This window comes from Lupinus angustifolius, chromosome LG10 (assembly GCF_001865875.1).
Source record: "Lupinus angustifolius cultivar Tanjil chromosome LG10, LupAngTanjil_v1.0, whole genome shotgun sequence".
NCBI lineage: Eukaryota > Viridiplantae > Streptophyta > Magnoliopsida > Fabales > Fabaceae > Lupinus > Lupinus angustifolius.
The window spans coordinates 12,577,823-12,600,975 of NC_032018.1; the positions used below are offsets into that span (position 1 = coordinate 12,577,823).

At 33.9% G+C, this 23,153-nt stretch overlaps 3 protein-coding genes across 3 annotated transcripts in view; 2 read left to right on the forward strand and 1 right to left on the reverse strand.

Moving 5' to 3' along the window:
• LOC109358738 (pentatricopeptide repeat-containing protein At1g80270, mitochondrial-like) overlaps window positions 1-436 on the forward strand; it is a 5,081-nt gene extending 4,645 nt beyond the window's left edge. Inside the window, exon 4 of the mRNA XM_019603161.1 lies at window positions 16-436. The gene's annotated coding sequence lies outside the window, so the exon portion shown is untranslated. The remainder of the gene's footprint in view (window positions 1-15) is intronic.
• LOC109357664 (sulfoquinovosidase-like) lies at window positions 2,799-7,703 on the forward strand. Its single transcript, XM_019601652.1, has 8 exons — window positions 2,799-3,875; window positions 4,064-4,196; window positions 4,757-4,972; window positions 5,250-5,405; window positions 5,724-5,976; window positions 6,391-6,782; window positions 7,020-7,136; window positions 7,236-7,703. Exons 1-8 carry the CDS (start codon window positions 2,878-2,880, stop codon window positions 7,569-7,571), a joined length of 2,601 nt encoding a protein of 866 aa, XP_019457197.1. The 5' UTR covers window positions 2,799-2,877; the 3' UTR covers window positions 7,572-7,703.
• On the reverse strand, window positions 9,204-22,575 carry LOC109358458 (DNA gyrase subunit B, chloroplastic/mitochondrial-like). Its single transcript, XM_019602690.1, has 21 exons — window positions 22,275-22,575; window positions 21,610-21,754; window positions 21,263-21,343; window positions 21,057-21,170; window positions 20,509-20,565; window positions 19,245-19,346; window positions 18,833-18,983; window positions 18,649-18,725; window positions 17,768-17,878; window positions 17,378-17,448; window positions 16,956-17,097; window positions 16,218-16,316; window positions 15,942-16,070; window positions 15,688-15,802; window positions 14,881-14,948; window positions 12,337-12,450; window positions 11,785-11,901; window positions 11,605-11,658; window positions 11,417-11,522; window positions 10,403-10,533; window positions 9,204-9,620 (listed from the first exon to the last, which is right to left on the reverse strand). The coding sequence occupies exons 1-21, from the start codon at window positions 22,463-22,465 to the stop codon at window positions 9,552-9,554; spliced, it is 2,244 nt and encodes a 747-aa protein (XP_019458235.1). The 5' UTR covers window positions 22,466-22,575; the 3' UTR covers window positions 9,204-9,551.

Genomic DNA, 23,153 nt, shown 5'->3' on the forward strand with positions numbered 1-23,153 from the left:
CATCTTTTTTTTTTTTTTTTTTTATGTTAACATTTTCAGTGACAGTAGCAAGCTCATCTTAATTATGGCTCTTTTGATGATTCCGTCTAGTATGCAACTGTTAGTGAGTGATGAGAAGTTGTCACTTGTCAATGAGTGAAATTGGTGGTGCAAGTGAGCTCGTCCATGGGGTTGGGACCAGCCGGCTTCCAGCCGTCAATGATGGCAATCGAGTGGGTGGGTTAGTCCATGAACTTATTGTTTTTCTTAGAAACTCCACCTGCATCTTTGCCCCCTTGATTTTGTTGTGGTTTTCTGGGAAATCAAGAAGACACTGAACATTGATTCTGATCTGGGTTTACATTTCCTATTTATTATATATCCTTGATGTGAGATCAGCATGTTGGACCAAGTTCTAGGTGATATTGGTTTGCATTCTGTGATTCTGGTTATGCTTGTTTGGCTGTGGTTGTGTGATTGTGGCTGTTTTATAAATATTTGCTAATCTATACCCTAGACAAATTTATATATTCCAAGTGGGTCACTTTTATAAATATACCAAGTGGTTAACTTGTCCAATTTCTTAACTAACATTATAGACCCTCCGGGTTGAGTCTGCACACATAAAACAAAAAAAGTGAAGAAAAGGAAACGGAAAATAAGGTAAATGAATTTATAACTTATGATTCATAAAGTAATGTTAAGCATTGCCTACGAATTTTAGCTAAATTCAAAAATCCAAAATGTAAGTTGGAAAGTACAGCTTAAATTTGCATGCACCAGTTTGAATACCTTTTTTTACTTTTGAATCCTTAATTAGTGTCCAAATACTAGTTAACTCACGTGAAATAAATATCAAGCATGAAAGTAGGTACTACACCATTGTCTTGTGATCATAAAAAACGTGCAATGCTTTTTTGGCATTTAGTAATTCGAATAATGAATTGAAAGGATTTAGAAGTATATAAAAAAGTACATAGTGCATTTGGTAATTAGAATAATGAATGGAAGGATTTATAAGTATTAATAAAACAACACAACTATATAAGTGGGGTGGGAATACTGTACACAACCTATTAGGTGCAATATGATAGAAAATTAACTAATTAACTAATCTTATTTTCCTCCAATTTCTTTGTAAAAAAATATTATTCTCTTTCACATAATGTAGGTACTTTTATTTGGTTGATATATACCTTGATGTTACGTGTTCAAAGTTATTTTAAAGCATGTTATTCTTACGTGATTATATATCCATAATGTTAGATTGTCATTCTTTCCTAATGATATATCCATAAAGTGCATGAGTCTAGGAATAAATAAATAGTTTTCTCACTCAACATCATGATTAAGAGGTGGCTTCTATTCTCAAGTTGAACTTTCGTGCACCCATAAGACACTTAGTACAATTTTGAAGTTGAATCCTCAAATGCTGAATCTTCTTCATTATAAGACTAGATGCAGTTTGAGTGATGTCCCTAGTTGAGCAAAAATACAAAATAGATTAAAAAGATAACCATTCCTTTGAGAACAAGATGTGTTCATTGACCCAATTCTAATTCAAAGTTTTGTACGAGTAATTAGTTTGAATTTAAATCGAACTCAAAATAAGATATTGGTTTTGTAGTGTAAGACTTATTAGATCCTCAAACATTTGTTGAGAAATATAATCATACATATTGAAAGAAATTAATTATTTACTTATAGAATGAACAAATACTTTTTGGTTATAAAAAAAGTTGTCTCAATCTTAACTTGATAGTGATACAACTATTCAGATGTATGTATCTAAATTTGAACATTATGCATAACTAAGTTACAAAGTAGGTAAAAACCAAACCTATATATATTTTATATTTCAATGCAAACAACACGAATGCAAATATATAATTATGTTATGCAAAAAAGTGATTGATTTGAGAAAAATAATATCTTATTCCATATATTGTAAACCAATTATGAACAATTGTTGAGCCTTGCACTTTTGTGTTGTTTTTTCATCAAAAGGTATGCAACCTCTTTTCGCGTCCAAGTGCATTATTAGGAACGTTCTCTAATAATGTGGGAAGATTCATAATTAGGAATAGTTCCATGATGAAGAGAAGATTCAATTGCATGCCATGAGCATTATTCCCTCAATCTCTGTTGCACTATTTCCTTATAGAGTGTCCTAATTGTAATAGTAATACACCAATAATAGTAGACCTTAATTCAACTGGTGCATTGACCAATCATATATAATAATAAGATTCCGCTAAATTTAGGATAATCAAAAGATTAAATGTTCGATTTCTAGAAGTGAGACTTGTTAGGAGAGACAATCATGTATCCGGAAGATTTGTTCCTTACTCACAAGGGTAATGAATGAAAAAAACATGTTTTGAAGAATGAGATAGATAATATGGAACTTGTTCCAATATAACAACTGTTCAAAAGAAGTGTCTCATTTCCATAATATAAGATGAAATTATCTTATTTTAGGAAAATTCATGAACGAAAGTTGAAACTAGTCTGAAACTGTCCACAGTGATACAAATCAATTTTGGTTGCTTGGATTATGTTTTGGAAGACAACAAAGGTAAGACAACTAACTTCATAGCCAAAGACCTTTTGACACAAAAAAACATGCCACAACAGACTTTTCCACCCAATTGAAACTTTTTTTTTTTTTTGGTACTATTAAATTTATCCCCTTACTTTATGGTTAAAGAATTAATCTTATTTTGGTATATGACTACCCTCTTAACAACTATTGCTCTAAGTAATCGAACTCTTGATCTTTCTGGGAATCAAGTAGAGCCTTATATTACTAGACCTTGTTGAAACTAACAAGGAAACTATCCTTTAAAAAAGTGTCCTAAGAACTCATAAACAAAGACTCATATTTCATATTCTGTTATGGCAATCCTTAAGATAACCAAAAAACACCACAAACGTTTCAACAACCCTTTCCCTTCTTCTGCTTCAACCACCATCCCTTATGTCCAAGGCTCTCTCTTCATCAACTCAAAAACATTACCTTTTGATCAAACCTTCTCAATTGGCAATGATTTTCAGCTTTATTGGACCTCAAACAATGGAGGGTACCTCTCAATTTCTCATCTTTCTAATGCAAATAGAGCCATATGGTCTTCCATTCCAGGACACGCTTTTGTATCAGCTGCAATGGTTGACACAGAGATAGAAGAGAGTAGAGGATCATTTCTTATCAAAGATAAAGATATTCACTTGGTTTGTAATAACCAAACCATTGATGATATAAGAGTGATCAATCATTTGGAACATGAAAATGCAGAAACTTTATCAATTGACCAGAAAATGGTGACAGAAGAAGAGAACCAGCTTCCTACTTTGTTGATCACGGGAAGGCTTTTCAATATGACTAAGAAGAATAGAAGGTTTCAAAAGCATGGTATTCAAGGTAATATTCACTTTGAAGCAAAAGGACCTTCTGTTTATGCAAGGTATTGGGTTTTGTTCAATCAGAAAACTGAACATCAGGTTGGTTTTCAAGTGAAGGTTGAGAAACCGAACTTCATCTCGAAAAAGCAGGTATCTCCGAAAGCTTCGGGAAGAGTATATCTTGGCTTTAAGAGGAGGGTGAGTAATAGAAAAAAGAGGCTTGGTTGGTGTTGGTACCTTTCAAGGCCAAGAGGGTTTGTCTTGGTTTCCTCAGTAGAGGAAGAAATAGAGGACTTGGATGTCCCGAAATCAGAAGAATTCAACAGGGTTTGGTTGACATATTCAAGTGATGAGAATGAGAGGTTTTATGGCTTTGGGGAGCAGTTTTCGCACATGAATTTCAAAGGGAAAAGAGTGCCTATCTTTGTTCAAGAACAAGGTATTGGTAGAGGAGATCAACCTATCACCTTAGCTGCTAACTTGATTAGTTACAGGTAGTGTAAAGTACCAATTTCAAAATATAGTATAGAAATGACACTGCGTGATTTTATTGCAAAATCGGCCACAATTGCGAACTGCTATTTAAAACAAAACAAGGTATAATGTTGTTACTGTATAATATATAGTAGATTGTAAGGTACAAAATTGTTAACAATGTCAAACATTTCAATACTATTGGCAGGGCAGGAGGTGATTGGAGTACAACTTATGCTCCTTCTCCATTCTACATGACATCGAAAATGAGGTCTCTCTACCTTGAAGGATATGATTATACGATCTTCGATCTTACAAGACTTGACAGAGTACAGATACAGGTATTGGTACAGACATTACGAGATACAAATTGTTCAAAATCCTCATGTTAACTGGAGTGATGTAATTGAACTACTCAAAATTTGAAAAACTAGTTACTGCATTAAAATGTTTTGAAATTTTGTGGTCTATTTGGGAAGATATGGAGCATTGCATAAATTCGAACGAGTCATTATGAAAATGGAAGAAAAACTTAAATGCTGTGTTTTGCTAAATATTTGTAGGACATGAAGAACATGGACAATTTTACAGCACTAGAAAGATTTGATGTGTAATGAATAATGAATTTAATTAATATATAAAGAAAATTGGATTAGAACAGTGCATACTGGAATAATAAATTCATCAATGACCCAAACAAATTAGAATCTGATGAATTACTATAGTGTACAATATCAATAACGAAGCCTTAATCTCACTAAGTGAGGTCGGCTACGTCGATCGAACAATGCTATAATGTTTTATCTATAATGTACAGGAAAATCACATAACTCAATTCCTATAGTTTCTCTATATAATTAAAACTTGCATTGTCCAATTTTCCGTATGGTGGAGCTTGCAGATACACGGAAATTCAGTTGAAGGGAGGATATTGCATGGGAATTCACCTTGTGAACTGATTGAACATTTCACAGAAACCATTGGAAGGCTACCTGAGCTTCCAGAGTGGATAATATCTGGTGCTATAGTTGGGATGCAGGGTGGCACAGATGCGGTGCGTCGTATTTGGAATGAACTAAGGACTTATGATGTTCCTGTCTCAGCATTTTGGTTACAGGTTAACCCTCATTCCTACACTAAAAGAGAGGAAAAACAAAATGCATTTTTCAACCACTTTTGTATTTCACAGTTCATTTTGCTTCAGTAGAGACTATTCAATCTTCATCTGAACTCAGTGTTGCAAGATTTCTAATGCACTCTTCTGGAAGCCACTAAAATCAACTTGGTTTACTCAACTTTTTCCGAACAACCGAGCTTGTGAACACACCTTCATACACTTGCAACTATCTAACTCCTTGTTGTTTTGAAATTTCATTGTTGTGACAAATGCACAGGATTGGGTAGGGCAGAGAGAAACATTAATTGGTTCACAACTGTGGTGGAATTGGGAAGTGGATGAAGAAAGATATTGGGGATGGAAGGAACTTATCAAAGATCTTAGCAATCAGCATATTAAAGTTATGACATATTGCAATCCTTGTCTTGCTCCGGTAATGCTTCTCTTTAATCACTTCAAGTATAAATACTGTAGTCACTCTCTTGTTTGTCTCCAATCAAACTGAATTGTATCTTAGTTAAATTAATTCGCATCCAGCCTCTGATGCCAATTCCGGAACGAACTATCCTAAAGGCTTAAACTGTTAAGTGAAGTATCGCAAATGATTTTATATCCAATAGTTTTCTTGCATTTTTCTCATAACTATTTTTTCTAGTAAACAGAAAAGGATGTAGTGGTAATATATGCTTGGCTAGTTTAGATAGATTGAGATAATGTTGCTAAAGTAAATCCTTTTTTCCTGATCCTATAGGCTGATGAGAAGCCAAACAAAAGAAGAAACCTGTATGAGGAGGCAAAACAGTTGGACATATTGGTGAAAGACAGTGAAGGCAATCCATACATGGTTCCAAATACGGCTTTCGATGTAGGAATGCTAGATCTAACGCACCCGAAAACAGCAACTTGGTTCAAGCAGATACTACTAGAAATGGTAGATGATGGAGTTAGAGGATGGATGGCTGATTTTGGTGAAGGTCTTCCTGTTGATGCTGTTCTATATTCAGGTTTTCATTCTCATATAGCCAAAGTTTAATTAGAAATAAGTTCAAGCTCATGGCTTCAAAACATACCTTATCTTCTTTTTGTTCCCTTTTTAACTCCTTTTGTCTTTGATTAAATTTTCCGAAACTCATTCAAATTTTATAAGCAAAATAGATATGCAAGCAACAGGTCTGTATCCAAGATTCCACATTTCAGTATGTCCAGACTGAAGTGTAGCAATTTTTATCCTTTTTTATTTTCATGTTGAGTTGAAAGTGTACTAAATACGTCTGTAAGGTAACTCTTCAAATCAAAATGTGATTTAAACAACTGATCCGGTTAACTTGTCGCGACACCCAACAGTTCATTTAGCAAATTACACATTGTGCATATATGAGCTAGTGACTATTACTAAGACTTTGTAGCATTGCTTGCAGGTGAAGATCCTATTGCAGCTCATAACAGATACCCAGAACTATGGGCCAAAATCAACAGAGAGCTTGTGGAAGAATGGAAAAGCAAGTCCTCGGACAAAGAGAAAGAAGATTCATTGGTTTTCTTCATGAGGGCAGGTTTTAGAGATAGTCCAAAGTGGGGGATGCTGTTTTGGGAAGGAGACCAAATGGTAAGTTGGCAAACAAATGATGGAATAAAGAGTTCTGTGGTTGGCCTATTAAGCAGTGGAATTTCTGGCTATGCTTTTAATCACAGTGATATTGGAGGCTATTGTACAGTAAACCTGCCTATAGTTAAATATAGAAGAACTCAAGAATTGCTTTTAAGATGGATGGAGCTAAATTCTTTCACCCTGGTATTCCGTACTCACGAAGTAAGAAAAATACTCTTTCATCATGCCCATATTTTCTTTCTCTACCATAGATAATTTCATCATAACAAGAATATTGTCATAATGAAAGTTTAACTTCATTCTGACATCATGATAAAACATACAAATCTGGTCTTATTCTTCAAAACTAAAAAGAAAACTAATCCACTTACTGAGATGCTAGTTTAACAAGTACCACAATCTGAATTTTGCTGATCTTAGTCCAACTTTTGCAAGCAGGGAAACAAACCATCATGCAATAGCCAGTTTTACTCAAACAAAGAAACTCTATCACACTTGGCACGAACCGCAAAAATATACGCAGCATGGAAATTCTACCGAATTCAACTAGTGAAGGTGATCTCAAAATCTATCCTTGACACATTAATTTAGCTATATATTGAGAAAACTCAGCAGGGATTTGAAATGGCTTTTTCCATGTTCTTTTGTAAACAGGAAGCTGCACAGAAAGGACTTCCTGTATGCCGACACTTATTCCTCCATTACCCGAATGATGAACATGTGCATCACTTGAGTTATGAGCAGTTCTTGGTTGGTTCTGAGTTCCTAGTGGTGCCTGTACTTGACAAAGGAAAGAAGAAAGTTAAGGCCTATTTTCCTTTGGGAGAGAGTAGTAGTTGGCTACATATTTGGACAGGGAAACAATTTTCCAAAAAAGGAATAGAAGAATGGGTAGATGCTCCAATAGGATATCCTGCTGTATTTGTTAAGGTTGGTTCCCTTATTGGAGAAACCTTTTTGAATAACCTTATAAATTTTGGCATTCTTTAATATAGCATTCATCAAAGAAGGATGAAACTTAGATATGTAACATAGCATATAAGTAACTTTTCATGTCAAGTTCCTAGATCAGTTGACTTGTATTAATGCAATCAAAGCTAGTGTACATCAAATATACACAAAACAAGCAAGTGCTATACATTACCAATCAAACAAGTTTTTTTTTGTACATCGAATATGGGACAACATAAATTCATTTGTTGCAAGAGAAAATTGTCAAATTGTGATGTTCAAATAATAAAAATGGTATGCTCAAAATGAGAATCATAAAAAAGAAAGTATCAAACTTCATTTGAGAGTAGAACGTGGCTGAACTTACATAAACCGAGATAAACTAGCTAATGGATTTCCCCTGAATTCCATGTTAATGCAAAATAATTGGTTAGTTGAAATGTGCATGCATTTCTTCCCAAATGAAAAGAAAAAGGTGGTTGGTGATGAATAAAGTTAGTTATTTACATATCATGAGTTCCTTATTTAATTAAGAAGCTACAAAATAAAGATACAACATGCTTTGAAGAAAGATTGGAAATCCAATGGAGATTATCAATGAGAATATCATAAATATATGACAAATCAAGATATGGAGGTTGAAGGATTTCACACACTCAAGGGAAGGTGTGACTCTTGACAAGACATTACACTTATGAGTGTACATAGAAAATTGGATAGTTGTGAAGTCATTGCAACTCGAATTCAAGTAGCTTAAAAAAACCAAGTTCAAGCAAAGATAGGTCGAGTTCACTTCTTAGGCACTTCGATTTGTCGACACATTCGATATAAGTAGAAGGGATTATTTGACAGTTAAGATTGAGCTCTATGACTCTTCGAGTGATGTTGTCACAATGAAATCCTTTACATTCACAACAATCATGTTCTGGGGACCATGAGGGATGAGTGACTCCATGTTTAAAGTTTACGAGTGTGTTCATGATGCCCCTATGGTTGTAGTGAAGCTTCATACCAAAGATAAAGACATTGAAAGTGGATATAGTAACAAGCAAAATGAATTCAATAGGAAGGGTGTGGAATCCATGACTATACACAACACTATGATGGTGAGAATCAATCATAGCATGTACATTTCTTTGTACTATCAAATATATCATCTATGATTATCCCTCCCAACAAGTATTGTTCTCAAGAATCGAACTTTTAACTTTTTGGTCACCTTGGAGATCTAGCAGGACGTTATACTACTAGTCTAACATCTTGTTTATAACCACTAAACTCTTCAACAAAGTAAAACATTTTTTATGAGATGACAGATTTTTATCCCCCTCAAACCCTTCCACGTATGTGGGTATTGTAGGATATTCAATGGTTCTATATAAGTATATGGTTTGGACCATGTGCCTATACTTTAACTTATTGCATGTCATTAGTTTCAAAATAAAGCCCCACATGCAAGTCAAAGTCTATTCAGATACTGCTTATGTTACATAACTTATTGATAAGTTCTCATCCAGATATTTTCAAAACAAAAATATAATACTTATGTAGAGCACAGAATATTTTTGGTACAATCAAGTACATGACTATGATTAAACTATTATAACTACAAAAGGTAAGATGGCATGGTAGAAAAATATGCACTTGCACAGATGAAAATTGCTTGGCATAAATAAAACTACCTGTAGTGTATACAAGTTTACATAATGTTTCCCAACAAGATGAAAAGTAGCAGGCAGAAAACTAGTAAACATTACACAGAAAATGAAATTTACAAAGTTAAAATAAAAAGTCAGGTTTGCTAGAAACAAATTAGACCATCCAAAAATCCTCCCAAATGTTTCCCAGCAAATAAAAAATTGTCTCCATTTTTGCCTAGTGAACAAGGGTTTTAAATAACCAAATAGCACCAACAAAAAGGAGGGGCCTTCCTTAATATGTCCTCTGCATTCCACAGCATATAGAAAAATGTTTGAGCTTGACCAAGTTGTAGTATATTTGAATAAGGAAGAAGTACTATCAAATATCTAGCTGCTGAACATCAACCATGTTTGCAGAATTTCGTATCAGCTCCTTCCGAACATCCACCTAATACAAATTAAAATGACAAGTACAGATTAGTGAACTATTGGTAATATCATACATTATCTGTATAACATTGTAGCCTAAGAATTTAGACAGTATATCAAGGATAACATTTATGTAATTTAAAGCTCAAAGCGCGTATTTCATTTGATAGTAGAGCAATTACAAGAGGAACATAATATATAATCATCAAAATTTCTGGAGAAGTTCATAAAACCGCCTCAGTTTCCACTTCCAAATTATCCCTACTTGGAAATGCATAGTTCCCTTGCTTTTTCTAAATCGAGATCAATGTGTTTCTCATATATTCATTTGCCATTTTCTTAGACTTCATTATCTCGTTAAACAAGTTTGCAAACTGTCTTATAACTTTCTCTACTAGACACATCCATACTTCAATAGGTATCTTATCCAATCTGGTCCAAAAGCCCAAATGTTTTTCCTATGTTCATTCTGTTTTGTCATTTTACCTCAATCTCTCACACTTGTCCGAAGGCAACATCGACATTTTAATTTTATGGAGTTAAATGACAAGGACTAGGTCCCTTCTTCGAAGCAAAACCAGGGAATTGGGGGTTAATGCTCAAATATTTAATAATTGACTGATTCCCCCTCTTTTTAGTAAAACATGGATAAAAAATCGGAAATCTGCCGAAACTTGTCAACTTTGATAGCCCAAAAATTCTTAATGTTCAACCTATCTGAATTCTGAAATACAATATATGGAACCAGACAGATTCGTATAAAAATAAATTGTAAAATATGATAGCAATCATGCAAATTACCCGAGCACCCATAAGGGAAGAAAAAACGATATTTGCTTCAGCTGCATCTTCAACCTTTAACTGCTTCAACAACCTTCGCTCTGGATCCATGGTTGTCTCCCATAGCTGTAAAGGCATCATCTCTCCCAGCCCTGCATTTATAGAAGATACAAGAGTGCACAATATATTTCAAAGGATAGAATCGTGAAAACATTGTGAAATAATTAGCTCCCAAAGAAAAAACATATTATTCAGCATTGAGGAAGCATGAGTCTCATGAAAAAATGGGTAGAAGTGAATAAACTATAAGAAATGGAAATTTTCAATAGAATAGACTCACATAAATCCTGATGTCTGAAACTAATCTATTATTCACTATGAGGTTCTATGAGACAACCCACCAATGGGAGAGATAATCATTACATGATTCATTAAAACCCTATGGTTCAAACACGAGGTTGACTTTCGATTCACTACCATAGCTGTTGAAGAAAAGAACAAGGAATGGAATTATCATTCCATTTAACATGTTTGGCATGACCAGGAATGGAATACTCATATGGTACATTAATACCCCTACTCAATAAGTAACATGCTTTTGGTCCTAATGAAATCAACTTTCATCTTTGTCCTTTAAAAATTGTTGCGTATCATGTCCCTTTAAATTGAAAGATAAATGAAATTGATCCATGTCCACATTTCAAAAATGAGTGAATTGGCTGTATTAAACCCCTGCATTTAACTTTTCTTAGCCCTTGAAACGAGAAAAGGTTAAATGCAAAGGGTTTATACTTTATTCGGCCAATTTTAAATGAGGGTTGATACCAATTTCACTCACTTTTGAAATAACAAGGATACAAACCATAAGAAAAAATTAGGCCGACCAAAACCAAAAAACTGATATGCACATGGGGACCAGAAACATATTAAAGCCTAAATAATTTAGTGTTCAATTTTTCATTTTTAGTCAAAATTGTTACAAGCCTACCGATAATTCTAATACAAGCTTGCAGCCAACATAAATTTTCAATATACCTTTGAACCTTTGTATGTTGTATGATGCATTAGCAGGAAAGGAGCTTTGAAGTTTTTTAAGATCCGATTCATTATAGCAATAGTGTATTTGTTTTCCCCGTACAACCTGATTATTTCAATAAAGATATATGGATGTTAGCCTCATTACATCTAATAGACATTTCAAGCAGCAAAAACTTTAGGCAAACCTTGTACAATGGTGGAACACCAACATATATGTAACCTTGGTCAAACAAAGCTCTCTGCAAGAAAGAACCACTGCATCAGCTTTGATAATTTTAATTTAATTGACTATTTTCATAAGATTCGGCTTGGTTTTCTTCTTCCATATAGAAGTAGATCTTTAAGCCACGTCCTATATATTTTACCTGATATCTAAAGAAAAATGTCAGTAGTAGAGTTCGGATGTGGGCACCATCTACATCAGCATCAGTCAATATAATAATCTTATGATAGCGGAGTGCATCCTTTTTAAAATCTTCTCCCTGAACCAACAAAAACACAATGCTTAAGTAATTTAGTAAACAATATTTGACGTGGTTAAAGGCATAGCACAGGTGATAAAAGATTTTTACTTTGATATATATGTTTCATTTTACAAGGACCTATAACTGAGATTCTGAACCATTTAAAGACAGTCATTACTATTGAAATTTTTAATTTTCAGCAGGTTGCTTGCGAGTTACTCTTCCTATTAGATTCTGGATCACAGATCACTATAAGTTAGCTTTTTCGGATAAAGAAGAAAATCATTAAGACACTTGCATTTAGTTATTAAGGAGCCACCATTGTCTCTTTATGTAAGCAATGTTACTTCACATTGGTGTTTTTCAGGTCTATCATTATTCTTTCTCATCTTCATTTCTCTTCTTTTAACTACACTAAAAGCAATTAATGAAACAGAAAAAAAAAAAATCAACCTTCACACCAAGACCGAGACCAAGAATAAGATTTTGGATTTCCTCATTTTTGTACATTGCTGCTTCATCCCTTCTTTCAATATTTAGAATCTTACCCCTCAGAGGGAGAATGGCCTGCAACAGCGGTTAGATGAATAATTGAATGTGCAACTCCAAAAAAAATTCATGTAATGAACCACCAATTTTAACAAAGTATGTGCTCCACATAGGAATGACAATGGGGCGGGTCAGGGCCGGGTTTGCACATACCCAAACCCGAACCCGAAATTCAAAACCCGAACCCAAAGTCAATGGGGTTGAAAATAAAGATACCATCCCCGAACTCGTCGGGTTTCGGGTAACCCGAACCCGAAAATTATATATGTACTAAGGAAAGTATAATGTCATTTTCATTTCATTTTTCTCTAGCATTTCTATTTTCTCTTATATTATTTCATTTCTTTTATGTTTGAAGATCCAATAGAATGTAAAGTAAAATTAGAAATTAAAAACAATGGACACATGATAGAAATTTCAATTTTAAATTGAATTACATTACTTCGGGGCGGGTTCGGGTTAGGGTCTTTGCTCTACCAAACCCGAAAATAAAACCCGAGTAAAACCCGAACCCAATCACATCGGGTTTTCCCCGTTGATTTCGGGTTCGGTTCGGGCGGGTACCCACGGGTTCGGTTTTCATTGCCATCCCTACCTCCACGCATGTTACTAAGCAAAGAATTTAGCAGTTATTTTCACCAAATAGAAAAAAAAACCACTATAGCATACAATCAAAAACATATCTGGAAATATGATAGGTAAGTCTATAAATGCCAAAACTTCTCACAAAGTAATTCTAAATTTCATGTCATGACATTACTACCTTTGTTCTAATATCCATCAGAGTTCAAAAGGTAACAAACAACTTCAATTAAAATTGATAAAAGGACATAAATTCCTTTCAAATATATTTTTTCAGTGTTATCAATATGGAATTAGTTTGCTGTAAAAGAGTTGGTAGAGGTAACATCGCCGGCAAATAATGGATTATTAGAGAGGTGGATTAGTTTGCTGTAAAAGAGTGTTATCAATATGGGAAAGGCAAAATTTTGATATACAATATACCGAGTAAGATCGCGGCAAATAACGGATTATTAGAGAGGTAGATTAGTTTGCTGTAGAAGAGTTAGTTACATGTAGATAGAGGTAATATAGAAGTGTCAGCTGTCATCTATTGGCATTTGACAGCTATACAGTTGTTGTATATATACTAAACTTCCCTTTGCAATCATTTAATGAAATTATAATATCAATATCCAGAAGACAGTTTCTGTTCCTCTCTTTTCCATCTCTGTTTACACAGATTGCAGAGCAGATTAAAAAATTAGCTATAGAGAGAGGGAGGGAAAAAAAGCAATTATTCATAAAGAAATAATACAAAGTAAAAATTGAAGTACTAAGATAAAACTAATCAAAAAGATTTACATCAAACTGGGATACTTCAAACAGTCCTATAATACAAAACTGGGATATCAGACCCATTCATATCAAACTGGGTCTTTAACAAAAAGAGATCATGGACATAAAAAACAGAGTGGGGAGGAAAAAAGAAGTGGTCAATGATATGTTGAGAAACAGAGTGGTCAGTGATATTTAGAAAGACAAGACATTGAAATAGGATTAATACTAAACAAATATAAAAAATGTAATATTGAGAAAAGGGTAGATAATAAGAGAGAAAACAGGTGGATAATAAGAGAGAGAACAGAGCATTGATAGATCAATAAGAACCTCTACACTAGAGAGTTCGAGTTGCCAAGGTTGGGGTCGCCGGATCTTGGGTCGCTAGAGATAACGAAAGTGTGAACTGTGAAGTCATGGATAGAGCAGCAGCAGCAGAGGCAGAATGGAGTTGGAAGATGAGCAGAGGCAGAATACTTATGGAAGAGGATGAAAGGAGCAGTAATCTCATAATATAAGAAAATGGGCCTTTTTTTAACCCAGTCCAACATTAAAAAACCTGAAAATCTTTAAATTGAAAATTGATGGTGGCTTCCGCCATCCACAATTACAACCATTATAGTATAGTTCGGGCAAAATGGATGTGACAGATCAAAATGTGTTTCAGTTCCATTATGCTTCGTGTAAAGTGGAACAGTACAAATCCGATACGTTATACAGGTATTTCACTGTTACAACAGTTATTTGATAACACTGTTGTTTTTTGGCTAAAAAAATGGCCATCATACTATTCAAATTACTAACAATTCTGTTTGCCAATATAGCTGTTATTGTCCATACAGGGTAGAACTGACAAAAATCATATAAGTGCTGTTTTACTTTTTTAGATGAGAAGGCTTTGGCAAACAAAAATAATCTCCTCTCCAGAACACAAACTATTTCATGAAGAGTGAAACATATCATGCTTCCAAAGAGACACTTACACAACATTTTAACCAAGAGAGCAAATAATTTCAAACTTTCAGTAGCTTGTGTCAAAATATGTTGTTTTCAAGTGTATGTCAGGTGGTTTTGCTTTTGAAGGATCATAAAAATATTATGCTTTACCTGGAAGCGCCTGTCACGCCCTTGCTTAGCACTTCCTCCAGCTGAATCACCTTCAACTATAAAGATTTCTGAAATACATATAACAGAGAAAAACATATGATAGGAGTAAGTGGGTTGGGCCAAGGCCTTGTATTAAAAATGTATATAGAAGGGTTAAAAGAGGAGTAGTTAACTGGTAGTTAAGATACCCACTTTACCCCAAGGTTGTTAGACGGTTAGTGATTGAACTTCCATTTAAGGAAGGTTGTAGAAACAGAAAAAGGGGGGAAACAGTTAGTGTGTGGCTGGTTGAGGAACCAGAGAAAAGGATCGAGGGATCCCTTGTAATCTTCCAAACTACTCTTGTAATTCTTCTTCTTCTACCTAATAAAATCTCTAGAACCCTACCACTAATCTAGCTGATTGTGGGTTAGGGGCATTTCTTTTCACTCTACTATTCTAATTCTTCTTACATTGATACGAGTGTTTATCAACATATAACACAGATGATGTTGGGAAGCAATTTCAACTAAAAGTGGTCAGCACACGAGGCTCCCACCAAGATTTAAACTCATGACCTCCACTCTAGATACAAGGCAAGAAACCTTTACCGTTGCGACAAGGGCAAAATGCTCATCCTCATTATATATATAGTATTTTACAAATATACAATTATACATATGCCATATTGTAAAGTCATAGCATAATGTTCCTCAGAATTTATAGGGATAACTTTTATCATTGAACTAGGTGACAAAACCTCAGAACGATGGTTCATATGGAAGACTACCTAGAAACCAGAATAAGTTCCATAAAATAGAAGTATACCACAATCTTCAGGATTTGAGGATGAACAATCAGCTAATTTTCCGGGAAGAGATGAAGATCTTAATACACTCTTCTGTCTCACCAATTCCCTTGCTCTTTTTGCTGCCAGAGCGGCCTAATTAGACAATAAATTCACAAGAGGGAAGCTTTCCATTAAAAATGTGTAAGAAAATAATGACTAATAATATTCCTATCATGAACAATCGGATCTAGATATAAAAAATAATAATTAAATTTTAAAAAGAGATGACTACCTTGAAAGCATTAAGAGCTTTAGAAAGTACAGAATCGAGAACATCTGGATGCAACTCCAAATACTCAGTAAGATACTCTTGAATAGATTGGTCAACCACTCTTCGCACCTCTGGATTTCCCAACCTTGTCTTTTGGCAACAAAGAGAACAATAAGAAGGAACACTTAAAGGAGTGACATACAGAAAGAGAAAAAGGTCTGAAATTCAAAATTCGAGAGTAATCTAAAATTGCAAGAATGTAAGCACTCCATTAAACTAGTATAAAGTATGCCGTACCTTTGTTTGTCCTTCAAACTCTGGATTTGGGACCTTGACTGAAACAACACATGTTAGACCCTCTCTCACATGCTCACCACTTAAAGTAATATCCTTTTCCTGCAAAGAGCAGAAGATGTTTTGCAAAAACTAAACTTAGAACTCATTTTGTACTTATATTTCAGATAAGGGATGGTTTTGGCATTTTTCAAATTACGTAACAGAACATGCACAGAAGTTTGGGTTGTGTTCAGAACGTAAAATATATGTGGTTTGGTGTTATAAGTAATTAGTTACTTTTAGTGCACCGAAAGTGAAGCACACAAAGATCATCATAGTAGCAATTAGAATAACATAGAATAATGGTTCTCTTCCAACAAGGTATCAAATTTGACTGTCCATCTTGAACATAAGCTTGACCCGTTTTCATAACAGGTTGAAAATATATTTTTTATATATTTGTCATGGATAAGTAGAGATGAAAATGGTGTGGAGGAAAGCTGGAAAGAAGAAAATGGGAAGAACATTGAATCCCAAGGGCACAAATTATATCCCTTCAGAACAATAGCAAAGGCAACAAGTTGAAATGCATATAAACAAGCCTTTATGCTTCCATAACGCATGATTTTCATTAAACCTGTAAACCATCTAAGCCTAGCATCATTACATAAATTCCATTATCCTAATCCTATATCAGGAACGTGGATTGGCAGGACAGCAGAGAAAAGTAAGGAAAAAGGAAGAGTAGTTAAGGAATACCTTGATAACTTTCGACTTCTTTCCAAGATTATTCAGTGTTCTTGTTATAGAAGCCTTCATGCCATCAATATGGGTGCCACCATCAACAGTCCGTATACTATTCGCATATCCGAGTATTGTATCTGAATACGCATCCTCACACCTGAGAAAGAAGAAATGATACTCATCATACAAGGGATTATGAATAGTTGTCAACCATGTTACAGAAAATTGTACAATCCAGTGACCCATTTGGAGCACTTTTTTCAATAAAGGAGTTCATTTAGAGCATTAATATTTACAATATATAAAAGGCTAACCGTTAACTCCAAAACTCAATCCTCACTAATACTAATAAACACCAAATGTAGACACTGAAAGGTATCCAACTAAAAGAGCATGAATGAAATACAAAAGTGAGAACAATTGGGAGGGGGGCTTACCATTGAAAAGCAACATCAATTGTGATTCCATCTGTTTCTTTTCTAAAACTCAGAACATCATGAACAGCTTTCTGGAATAGAAGGTCATTGATCAATATCGCTTCGCAAGCTAACGGCGAAAACACATCCAAATATATTGCACAATAAACAATTTTTGCATCAAAAGGAATAAGTTAAAACAATGAAGCATTTTTTAATACAGGAAATCAACACTGATAAAATCATGCCGCGATAATTGTAGCTATCCTTATAAAGCCACACAGAACACCACTTCAAAACAACAGCAAATGGAAACACATCCAATAGTAAAAAATGAAACGCACAACTTAAATAAAATAACATAAAATGGATGACATTAACCATGCACTAAAAGCATAAAAAGTACAAGACCTTATCAGTGTTAAGCCATTTAACATATTCAACTAATCCCCCAGCAAAGAAATACTCATTATGTTGAATCTTCTCTGGATCATTGTCTTCTTTTGTAAGAATAATGGTAAGCTGCAAAGGTCAAGAAAGAGCACATGGTAAGATGCAAAGTGGATAGAAAAAATGCTCTCAATAAATATTGACTATAGGTGGCTAAGTGAGGGACAAAATGCTTCAAAGTTGCCTCACTTCTTAGGTGTCCCAAGAGATCAAGTCAAACTAATATTGAACCTAATATATATGAAAAACTCACACCTGAACTCTGATCAACTACAAGGCATCATATTCTCATATTCAGAGTAGATAGCATTACAACCACGAACTATGGTAATACAATGCAATCATGCTTTTTCCATTCAAACAATGTATATTCTCCCTTTCCTTTTCTTGTTCTTAACCTTATCATGATTCTTTCTGTCAATTTATGCAACTCTCTGCCTTATGCCCTTATCTTTGAAATGTGATATTTGAGTCAAACATTTAAGCCCACTTTTCAGTGAGTAAAAATGTTCTTTTTCTTGTAAAATATTCAGTGTTAAATCAAAAATCAGAAATTCCAACATTTCCTCCAAAGTTGATATGAATGGTGTCACTTATCCACACAAGAATATGAATATATGTTCCACCAAGACAGTGTCTACCAGTCCATTCCAGAGAATTGTTCCTTTTCCGGGTCATGGAAGGAAATCCAGTCAATGATCGATAACTCTTGAAGTAAATAAAAAGACGTGAATAGAAATCATGGTGATTGATGAGCATCCACAATACAACCATTAATAATGAAAAAAATGAATGTTATTTGAGACGTCAAAAATAGACAATACTTAAATCAATAACTTCACCTTTGGGTTGAGGAAAGCCAACTCCCTAATGCGTCCAGCTATAGTGTTGTGATCAAACTCAATAGCAGTGGTGAATACTTCATTTCAAAAAAATGAATTAAAAGTGAAGCATATATAAGACTGACTTTGCAGTAACAAACAAACCATAACCTAAAAACACATGATCGTGTAAGATCATACGAACCTTCTTTGTCAGGCCAAAATCTGATACATGTCCCTTGACGATCTTTCTCTTCATCTGGAAGCACATTGCATATCAGCGTTGTTACTGGCTTCCCACGAGAATACTTTTGTTTGTATTGCAATCCATCACGCCAAATTGTTACCTCTAGTTTCTGTGAAGTTAGGTATCAAATAGAATCTTTAGATAACATTGATTTGTCTATAACTAGCAACATATAACTGAAAACGAAATATGAAAGCAATGGTATTATTTGTGAACATATAATCTAAATAGAAGACAAATAAGAATGTACTAACAGGCACCAATATGTAAGTCATAACATCAATTCGTCTCAAATTCCGTATCCAATGCTTTCAGATATGCATTGCAAAGTTCAACCGGAAAAATTAATAGAAAAAACGCTAAGACATACCTCAGACAATGCATTAACTACGGATAAACCAACACCATGTAACCCTCCTGAAACAGAGTAGCCACTATTGGCTCCACCAAATTTTCCACCAGCATGCAAGACCTGGAAAGCTAAAAGTGTAAATAATCTCCATCCAATTAAAAGATATTATAAAAAGATCAAGAGTATATGAAACAAACTCTAAAGGACAAGCAAAATTGTATTAAAGCAAAAGAACCAAACTCCAACTTTTCCAAGCGTGTATATTTTAACTTTATGGTACTAAAACATTGACAAGGTCCATTTACAACATAGATCAACATATGAATGAGGCATTGTTCAGCAAAGCGAGCTCGTAGCTTTTCATGTAGGTTGTATCTTTTTGGCTCGGTCAATAAGCTACCAAAGTCGTTCGGTGAACAAAAATTGAAGGAAGCTTGTAGCTTTTGAAAAAGAAGTTTGTAGCATTTGAAATCTAGTTTTCAGAAAGCTACTCGAAATAGTGTTCAAAAATAGAAGAAGCTTTCAATAATTCGTCTACTAATTTTATCCTTCGAAAATTTAACAAATTACATCAGTTACCCCTAACTAAAAAACCTATTATTTCTTTATTGTTGTCTCACCTTATCTCTCACGTTATTTGTATGTTTAATATCAGATGGATTATAAATAAAATATTACATATCCCATTAAAATAAATAAAATATTAAATTTTTATTTTAAATTATCTATGTATTTAATTACACAAAATGATAATTATTAATTACTAAATAAATATTGTATGTACTTTTTCGTGATTTTTTATATTTTAGTTGGTTCCAAAGCTAATTTTACCGAACAACTCTAACTTAATGAGGTACCTTTGCAGCTAGAAACTTCTAGCTACTTTCATAACCATGAGCTCGCACTACATGCTTTAAGTTCACGGCCACAAGCTAGTTTTGCCAAACACACATGGAGTCTATTTGGTTCCTTGAATATCATTGAACAATGTTAAAGAAAATTGTAGAATAATATAAAAGAGGAGAATTTCAACACATATATGCAGAAAACCAAATAATCCTCTCGGCAAATTATTAAACTAACCATAGACAAGCTAATAGATGGCAGAGATATCAAGTTTACATCAGATATTTTAGAGTAGACTGATAAACATTGTATAGCAGTTTCAATTAGAACTTCATTGAATGGTATCTAAGGAACCAACCACAGACATTCAAAAAATTGATCAAAGCAAACACATTATAAACTTCTACACTCAGTATTCAAGAATATGCAACAATACCGTTAACACTGTCTCCAAGGCAGATTTCTTTGTAACTGGATGCATGTCGGTAGGAATCTGCATTCCATGAGTGAAATTAGCATGTGTAGTCAAAAGATAGCATATTTAGCTTAAATAACCCTGGTCTTAAATAATTCTACTTGACAGCCAAACTCCCATGAATTTATGTTTTCCAGCTTGGAAACACTGACCAATAGTAAAAATAAAGATAAAAAATTTGAAAGATGTATTGCAAACTTATACCTTTTAAATCCATAAAATAACTATTGCTATATTTCAAACAATCGGGCAAATATCATATTTAACTCCATGAAACCAGTGAATATAGAAAATAGTTAATCCTACATACATAAAGTATATATATATATATCATTATACTACACACGACTCATATTCTGTCTAAATTTTAACTCTAAAAGGCATAGGTTCGAACTTAAAATTTGCAATACATAACTTCATGGTTATATAAAAACAGAGCCTAGTGAAAACATGAGATATACAACAAAGAACAATCAACCAATGGGAAAAAATAGAAGACAAAGCCATACCCCACGGCCATTGTCAGTGATGCTCACAGAATCATCTGCAAGTAAAACAACATCTATCTTAGAAGCAAATCCAGCTTGAGCTTCATCAACAGCATTATCCAAAATTTCATACACCTGAAATAGAAAAGAATATCTGCTTTGATAAGCCTAATATCAGCACAAAAGTATCAAAAACTACTGCAAAGATGAAAGTTAGAATATGATACCAAATGGTGCAACCCACGCGGGCCTGTGCTTCCGATATACATTCCAGGCCTTTTTCTAACAGGGTCCAAGCCTTCAAGTACCTACACATATTAACCAGTTATTAATCATAAAAACCCAGCAACCTGTAAACTATGATAAACCCCTGCCACTTCCTAAGCATTTTTAATAAAGCAAAACCCGGCGAGTAACAATAAATATACATGAAATCGTATGAAACACTACTGATAAATATTTTGACATAGCACTGCCAAAGGTTTTTCGACACAGACATTTACCACATCCAATCAACAAAAATTGACTAGAAAATATAACCCGCTGCTGATATAATGTATAACTAAAAAAATACCTGAATTTGATCAGAACCATAAGCTTTGGAACTTTCACTTTTTTGAAAACCTTCAGTTGCAGAAATGGATGACATATAAGCCCTTGGAGTGAGTGCATTTCTTGCCAAATGGGAACTTGACGATTTTCTTAGCTGCAAACTCAACCTAAGAAAAACCACACAAAATATTACAACATTAAACAAAGAGACTAACTTTCATCAGCAAGTCAGTAAAAAAGAGTACCCAAAAACTACAATAAACTAAAAAATAACCAATAAAACCATACTAAACCCTGTCATTGCTTTAAGGTGCAAATTTAGTGGTTATATTGTGTTTACCGCAATTGCAATTGCGGGAAAACGTCCTCAACACGGCCACAATTACCGCAATTAAAAAACCTTAATGGTTTTCTGATGGGGAAAAAACAACAACAACAGCAACAACAACAACAACAACAACAACAAAGGAGAAAAATACATTGTTCAGCTTATACTAATACAAGTATTACAAAAAGGGCATCCTAAAAATCAAATTTTGGCAATGAAAAACAATTCCTTTTTCAATATCCAAACAAATTTATTAGTCCCAACAATTTGGACACCCTTTTTTAATTATAAACTTTAACTTCACATAAAGCAGATGAAGAAAAATAAATAGAAAAATGGAAAAGTTAAAGAGCAAGCACCTGGGTTTGAAGAAAGGGGAGTGAGTAGAAGAAATAGATGAGGATGAAGATGAAGATGAAGAATGAGGATAAGAAAGAGAATGGAATGAAGAAGAAGAAGAAGAAGGGGAGAGAAAGCGAGAAGACATAAAGTGAAGAGGGAAGAGAAAAGGAAGAGAAGGAGGACGAAGAAGAAAAAGATGAAGCGCCATTACAGTAATGACATAAGAATCAAATAACACAGAATTGAACTAAGCCTTTTCTTTCTTACTCTCTGCTCTATCTTCTTTCTCTAAAACCCTATGTTTATGTCTACCTCACTTCTTTATGTTTCTTTTTCCCTCCACGTTAAAAAAACATTTTTTATTAATATTATTGTTACAAATCATTTTTTTTTAATTATTAGGGTTAGATATTATTATAATTAATATTGATTTTGTCATGATCTTCTCTTCTTTTTTTCAGGTGTAATTGTTCATAAATATTAAAACACATTTTGCTGGTTTCATCAAACTTTACATGTACTTGGTAACATTTTACCAAGGAATGTATAATATTTTATTAGTTGTGAAGAAATAGTTGGTCTCGTACACTTATATTGGTGTATAAAAATAGGAGTGATGATCTTTTATTATCTTCCAATCCAATAGTTAAATCCATGAAAGCTATGATTCACAGTCTCCTTTAAAAATAAGCCTCCAATCCTCTCCTCTCCATTTTCAACCATGCTTAAAGAGTCACTCTTTATTACCAACTTCCAAACCATCAAAACTCAAATCAGAACTAAACTCCTATTGTCTTTGTACTTCACCCTTATAATCCATATTGCTATTTTACTAATCCAAGTAGCATTTCACCCCACTGCTCATCTGTGGGAAAATTGCATAAGGTTCTGTCTCA

Excerpts from the sequence above, each read along its gene's own strand:
- LOC109358458 (XM_019602690.1), bottom strand. The coding sequence starts at position 22,465 with ATGGCGCTTCATCTTTTTCTTCTTCGTCCTCCTTCTCTTCCTTTTCTC. Across the intron at positions 18,726-18,832 it reads ATTTTGGCCTGACAAAGAAG|TATTCACCACTGCTATTGAG; the intron begins GTTCGTATGATC and ends TTTGAAATGAAG. Across the intron at positions 15,803-15,941 it reads AAGCTCTTAATGCTTTCAAG|GCCGCTCTGGCAGCAAAAAG; the intron begins GTAGTCATCTCT and ends TTGTCTAATTAG.
- LOC109357664 (XM_019601652.1), top strand. The coding sequence starts at position 2,878 with ATGGCAATCCTTAAGATAACCAAAAAACACCACAAACGTTTCAACAAC. Across the intron at positions 4,973-5,249 it reads TCTCAGCATTTTGGTTACAG|GATTGGGTAGGGCAGAGAGA; the intron begins GTTAACCCTCAT and ends ACAAATGCACAG. Across the intron at positions 5,406-5,723 it reads GCAATCCTTGTCTTGCTCCG|GCTGATGAGAAGCCAAACAA; the intron begins GTAATGCTTCTC and ends CTGATCCTATAG.